The sequence below is a fragment of the Ipomoea triloba genome, chromosome 10 (genome assembly GCF_003576645.1).
Source record: "Ipomoea triloba cultivar NCNSP0323 chromosome 10, ASM357664v1".
Classification (NCBI taxonomy): domain Eukaryota; kingdom Viridiplantae; phylum Streptophyta; class Magnoliopsida; order Solanales; family Convolvulaceae; genus Ipomoea; species Ipomoea triloba.
Window position 1 is genome coordinate 12,262,892 of NC_044925.1, and position 7,637 is coordinate 12,270,528.

The 7,637-nt window shown below is 31.0% G+C and overlaps 1 protein-coding gene across 1 annotated transcript in view; it reads left to right on the forward strand.

Moving 5' to 3' along the window:
• The first annotated feature begins 616 nt into the window (after positions 1 to 616).
• LOC116033147 (protein FAR1-RELATED SEQUENCE 5-like) overlaps positions 617 to 7,637 on the forward strand; it is a 12,591-nt gene continuing 5,570 nt past the window's right edge. The window contains exon 1 of the mRNA XM_031275905.1: positions 617 to 690. Within this exon, the coding sequence (XP_031131765.1) occupies positions 617 to 690 (74 nt within the window). The remainder of the gene's footprint in view (positions 691 to 7,637) is intronic.

The window sequence follows — 7,637 nt, forward strand, 5'->3', positions numbered from 1 at the left end:
AATACATTATTGACTAAGCACTAACATAATAATAAAACAATACATTATAATAATAATGAGGGTACTAATAGGTTAATAATATTGATTTTTTAACCAAGTCAAATAAATTAGTTTGCGTATGGGAGTGCAACCGGGTGCCACTAAACCACAAGGTAATAACTAAATAAAATAATAAGTAATAACTAAATTAAACTAATAAATAATGCACTAATAATTAATAAATAATAACTAGTAACTTAATAAGTAATAACTATTAATTTATTAAGTATTAAATATTTAACTATTAAAGTGTAAAGACTTAAAATATTAAATACTTTACAATTATTAACACTTAAAATATTTTTTAAAAAATATTAAAAAAAAATAATTGGTATATAGGATGTATCAACTGTTTAAAAATGTTTATGTACAAAGTGGCGAACTATTTAACTGCATGCATTGTGATGAAAAAGCAGCAGTGTGTACTCCAAGATTAGTATCAAATCAACAAAAAAGATTTACAAAAAAAAAAGAAAAAAAAAACACACACACACACACTCATGCGCACACAAAATCAAGTACTACACTCATTCATACTAATTCCAAAAATATGAACTTCAAAATAAACATGTGCAAAATGGATGTAGAAACTGTTGATAAAACTGGACATATTGCAGCATCAGTATTCAGACTACTTGGTGTTACTATCAAGTAAACAAGTTATGAAACTAGAACAAAATGTACTACTCATTAACCTTCTTCAAATATAATAAATATTAATATTTTGGTCAATACTTTCACATGAGAATGTACGACACACATCTCACAGCACATGAACATATAGGGGGGAAAAACTACCACTGCCAAATATCAATAGGCGCTTGGAAAATCAAAAGTTTATAGTGCAACTAAGATCTCAGTCATATATACAAACACAATGAACAAATTCACAACTTCCTACATCATAATATTATTGCATGATGCTGTCATCTATACTACCACAATAACTCAATTGCACATAACACATTACTAAATATCAATAAATAAATGTAAAAAAAAAAGTACTGAATATAAAGACAATGACAATGCTACCCAAAAGAATTAAAAAGACTTAGAGAAATTCAAACGAAAAATTAGTATTTATTTATACTACCATTATTAGATTAAGTATTTTGATTAGCGTTTTTAAAAAATTGCAAACATTTATTTTAGTGACAATTATCTTGCATTCATAAACTTTGAATTACCGATTTAAATAAACAAATTTAACATTCAATTATCTATGCATGAACATCTCCTATATAATCTTGCATTGATATACTTTGAAATACTTATTTAAAAATAAACATTGAGTAGTATCTCATTCGCGCAATACGCTTGAAAAACTAGTATACTATAAATTCAAGTAATACTTTGTAGACAACTATGATTTTCAAAATTAAAGAAAAAACAAAAGCGAAAATAAAAAACAATATAGATCTTGAAAATAAGTACAACCAGTGTCTTGCTCAATCTCACGCACAATATGAAACAAAGTCTACATCAGGACAATCTTATAATGGAACTACACAAAAGACAGAAAATATAGAAAAAGATTATAATTGAATCACACTTCAATTATAATTAGAGTTAATTACAGAAATGGTCCTTCGACTATTGACTTTTATCAATTTTTATCCTCGACTTTTAATTTTACCAAAGTTGATCCCTTAACTAGTGATTTGTACCAATTTTGGTCCTTTTGTTAAATCTATGTTAAATATGTGTTAAAATTGAGGGCAAAAATGTAAAATCAAATATTTTAACCTTTCTTCTTCACTTTGTTTTCCTTCCTAGTGGTTCCCTTTTCTACCATTTTTGCTATCAAATAATAATAATAAAAACACCTAATACAACAATAAAATATACAATTACACTCCACATCGAGTTAAAGAATTTACAAAAAAAAAAAGTTATTACGGAGTATATATTACATTGCAGTAAATAAAAAAATCAAAAATAAAATACAGAAAAAAATTGATTACTTGAATCAATTTAACATAAAATGTAAAGAATAAATATATTGACTCACATTGTTTCCTATATAATCTTGCGATGGAATAGGGGAAACAAAGTAAAGAAGAAAGGTTAAAATATTTGGTTTTACATTTTTGCCCTCAATTTTAACACCTATTTAACATAGATTTAACATAAGGCCCAAAATTGGTACAAAATCAATAGTTAAGGGACCAACTTTGGTAAAATTAAAAGTCGAGGACAAAAATTGGTAAAAGTCAATAGTCGAAAGACTATTTCATGAAGAGTTTATTACCGAAATGGTCCCTCAACTATTGCGAAATTAACAATTTGGTCCTCGATAATTTTTGTGCCCAATTAAGTCCCTCGACTTTGAAAATTTTAACCAATTTGGTCCTCCGTTTATTTTACCGTTAAAATCGGAACCAAATTGGTAATTTTGCTATAGTCACGGGACCAAACTAGTAATTTTGCTATAATCAAGGGACCCAATTGGTAACTAATTTTTCACCGAAATGGTCCCTTGACTATAGCAAAATTACCAATTTGATCTCTTGACTATAGCAAAATTACCAATTTGGTCCCGAATTTAACGGCAAAATAAACGGAGGACCAAATTGGTTAAAATTTTCAAAGTCGAGGGACTTAATTGAGCACGAAAAATTGTCGAGGACCAAATAGATAATTTCACAATAGTCGAGGGACCATTTCAGTAATAAAATCTTTCAGGAATTAACTCTTATAATTAGACTCTACATACATTTAAAAAAAATAAAAAAGAAAGAGAAATTAGATATAAAATCAACATAGTTCTTACATAAATAAACTTTTTTAAATAAGTTTTATATAATATATTTGCAAATAAACTTTTTTAAATAAGTTTTATATAATATATTTGCACTTAAAAGTTAATAAGGCTAATAGTTCTTAGGATCATAACATAACAACAATACTTATAATATTTAGTTCATGCCTCACACATGTGTCATATTATTGTATTGTATATTTTAATTTTCTATTTTTAAATTTAAGTTCATAACGACATAATTTATTCCGTGCATCGCACAGATAAAAATGAAGTAAAAAAGGGTGATAAAAAGAATGGAGGCATGAAGATTAATTATCATCCTAGAGCAAAAGGCATCGACTACGCCAAACAAAAGAATAAAATACGAAACAATGAAGCTCTGTAATTGCAGTTGTTATACCGTTGACCATGGTCCACAGTGCATTGTGGACCATGGATCATGGCTGATACTGCAGTTGTGTTGAACTGATACTGTAGTTGTGTTGAACGGATACTGCAGTTGTGTTGAAAGGGAACTGCAGTTGCGCGGAACAGAGGTCGTGTCATTCGTCTGGAACTGTAGTTGTGTTGAACTGATGCTGCAATTGTGTTGAATAGATACTACAGTTGTGTTGAAAGGATATTGCAGTTGTGTTGAACGGATGAATGGTCTCTGTTCCGTGTAACTACAGCTTCCTTACAACACAACTGCACTATATGTTCAACACAACTGCAGTATCAGCCCTGATCATGGTAATTTGCGCTATAATTGTAGCTGTGGTTTCTAAAGTGATAGAGAGAAGGCAGATGAAATGTTATGGGAGGATTTGCGTAGGATTAGGGTTTGGGGGTTGATTTTATATGTGAGCTTTTATGGTTTTGGATTGGGTTTTGACATGGGCTTCTTGCTTGGGCTAAAAGAGAATGTATATATTAATATATGTATAGTTTTAGCTAGGTTTAGTAGATATGATTTATTTTAATGCGATGCACGGACTAAAGACTATAAGTACTATTGTTATGTTATGATACTAAGAACTATTAGTTTTATTAAATTTTAAGTATAATATATTAATTAAAACTTATTCATTTAGAAAAGTTTATTTATGTCAGAACTATGTTGATTTTATATATAATTTCTCCTTTTTTTTTTTTATAGAGTCCAATTATAATTGAGGTGTGGTTGAATTATAATCTTTTTCTCTATTTTCTATCTTGGTGTGGTTTCTTTATAAGATTGTCATTGAAGGTGTTAGTTTTAGTGGTGAGAGGTGGAATGGAATGTGGTAGTGAAACGAAAAGTCAAGACTCCCCGAGTGTCGTGTCTCTCAAGTATGACAAATTGGAGTGAATTAGTGTTGGCATTTATGATGTTGAGATGTAAGAGTTATAAGAACTAGCTAAGAACAAGAGAACAATAAGCATAGGTTTAAAGGGTACTAAAACAAGTTTAAAAGAACAAGGGGGCGTGTGATTTAGTTAGTCTATACGATTGACCACACTATGGGGATTGTAGAAACGAGGTTCGGGAATAGTCACGGGAGTCACGGTATCAATACCAAGTGACGTCACACTTGGACTCTCAATCCTCATTCAGTTGAGGCATTTAATCGAACACCTTGCCTACCACTCCTCTCGGGCCTCATCCTTTCGGATAGAGGGCAGGGATGTGGATGAGTTGGACTCGTGAGAGGTCGTTATCGCACACACACTCACTTTTCTAGAATCTACTATCTATCCTGGCCGAGATAGAATCAAATCATGAAGAACATCATCCACACAAGACTAAAACTCTACTTCATTTCCACAAGCAAATGGAAGAATTCAATCATCAATCACAAGATCTAACATGGGGCACACACACCCCTCAACTAATCTACTCAAGCATTATCAAAAAAGATCAAACAAAGAAAAATAACCAAAACAAATAGATTAAAGTAACAATCTTTCGAGAACAAGAATAGAGTAATATATCTAGGGAACCATTGTATCTATTACATCTTTCCTCCCATCCTTATCCTTCAATCTATAGAAAATTTATCTAATCTAATCTAAGGAAAAATGGGAATTTCCCCCAAAGGGGAGAAACTAAGGGAAAATTAGATCTAAAATGAATTGGGGATCTCAAAATTGCAGGGGGAGGGTTTAAATAACCTTCCAATGGTCAAAATCTCGCATTTTCCCTTTTTATTTTTGCTTCCGCGTGTCGCATTCACGCGGCCTTCACGTGTGTAGGCACGCGTGGAGACTTGCTGGAATTTATCCACGCGTGAAGACTGTGTGAACCCAAAATTTTCCTTTGTTGTCTTGTTCTAGGTTGTAGCCCTTGACGATGCGGTTCCATAGCAACTTGCCTCGCCTCATTCAGACACTCCAAGCTCCGGTTATGCCTGTTTTACTGAGATGTCGCCGGAATGCCTTGCGAAAGTTCAACTTTTTGCAAATTATATCAAAATCACACACAATTAGTCCCTAGACCTATATGCGATGAAATCGTGCTATTGTAACAAGTTTTTAGGCCTAACGGACATTTAATATAGGATATTTTACTCCTAAATTACCCCTCAATCAAACACGGCTATCTTTGGCACTTATCAGTCATGATGTAAACTTTGTTCCATATTGTGAGTGAGATTTGGCAAGACTTTGGTTCTTCTCATTTTCAAGATCTATATTGTGCAATGACCATCAATAAAAGTCAATGACAAATATTAACTCATGTATGATTGTTACTTAAGAAACCAGTGTTTGTAATGGTCAACTGTATGTTACTATTTCAAGAGTTAGTAGTCCACAGGGTCTCAAAATTTTAATTTGTAATGAATTAGAAAAGACATGTACTTCAACTGTGGTTTACAAAGAAGTTTTCAATAATTTATAATATTTATTTCTTCTTATTCAACTATTAAAAAATATTATTACTTTTACTATTTACACATTTCAATTTTTTAAATTTAATGTAATTAGACATACATTTTGAATTTTATACCTATGTATACTAAAAATTTCATTTTACTATAACTTATGAATAATACTATATTAATTTCTTTTATTATTATAATATTTTACTATAACAATATAACTTATATATTTTAAAACAAAAACAAAAATAATGCACGGAAGACATACAAGTTGAGGATTATAAACACTATTTTTTCTATAATTCAAAGACAAAAATAACCATTTCCACTTTTTACTTTGATTCATGAGAGAGTCCGTAACCGCTACTTGAAGATATGTTTTAGGTAAAGCTCATCTTATGACCCTAGTTAGCAAAAGACCACGATGAGAACAATATTAATTTCTATAATACATGAGGTAAAGCAACTTGGTACCTTTAATTTTTAATTATTTAATATTATAAAATGTAGATAATATATTTATTAAATCTGTTTCAAACTGATTTTGATTTTTCTAAGATAATTCTCCTAAAAAAAATTAATATTAATAATTTTAAGTTATTTTATATTTTATTTGTAGTATTTTTTTAATTTGTTATATATATATATATATATATATATATATATATATATATATATATATATATATATATATATATATATATATAAAATTCAGTTCCTGTGCGGTTAGGTGTGTCCCGTGCAGTTAAATATGAGTCATTGATCTTACTTAAATCAACGTCCAGGACTAACAAAATGTAAATAAAAAAAAATGCGGTGGCAATTTGGTAATTTTTACATCTAGGTCAAATTTAAGGTGAGTGATTTTCCTTTTAAAGATGCATGGATTTTGTGCTTAAGGTGCGTGGTTTTTGTGCTTGAGGTGCGTGAATTTTGTGCTTAAGGTGCGTGGACTGTGTGTTTAATGTAAGTAGTTGTTGAAACTTAAGGTGTGTCAACTTGAAGCTTAAGGTGCGTGATTTTCTTTTTTAAGATGCGTGATTTGTATGCTTAAGGTGCATGATTTGTGTACTTAAGGTGCGTCATTTTAATGCTTAAGGTGCGTGGTTTGTCTACTTAAGGTGCACCATTTAAAAACTTTAGGTGTGTGATTTGTGTTCTTAAGGTGCTTATTTGTTTGTGTGCTTAAGGTGAGTAGTTTGTATACTTAAAGTGCGTCATTTTAATGCTTAATGTGTGTAATCGCACAACCGCACGGGAAGCTACACACGCACATAAACCCTTTCATATATATATATATATATATATAGGGTTGCACTCTCGTGCGAACTCTCGCCCAAGTAAGCAATGAGAACGCTCCACAGCCGTCCACTTGTCCAGATCAACGAATCAGATGCAATTTTAAAAAAATGACGCGGTGGCATTTTCGTAAATAACTAAAACTTTGGTGCACCTAGTTTCACTTACAAGTGCACCTATTTTCGCACCTATTTTTACTTACAAGTACAAGTAATTTACCTTATTAATATTCATGCACCTATTTTCGCAAATACTTTCACTTACAAATACAAGTAATTTACCTTGTTAATATTCATCAACCTGGGTGCAACCTAGGTGCACCTAGTTATAACATAGGTTGCACCTAGTTATAACATTAGGTGCACCTAGTTACAACATTAGGTGCACTTAGTATTGATGCTCACTGTACAATTCACTTGCACCTGTAATACATTTTACAGGCATCTACAATACATTTTACTTGCACTTATGCAAGTAATTTACTGTGTTAACATTCATGCACCTGGTTGCAACCTATGTGCACCTAGTTATAGCAATAGGTGTACCTAGTTATAACATTATGTGCACTTAGTATTGATGCTCATTGTACAATTTACTTGCACTTGTAATACATTTTACTTGCACGTGTGCACCTATTTTCACTTACAGGTGCAAGTAATTTACGTTGTTAACATTTATGCACCTGGGTGCACCTA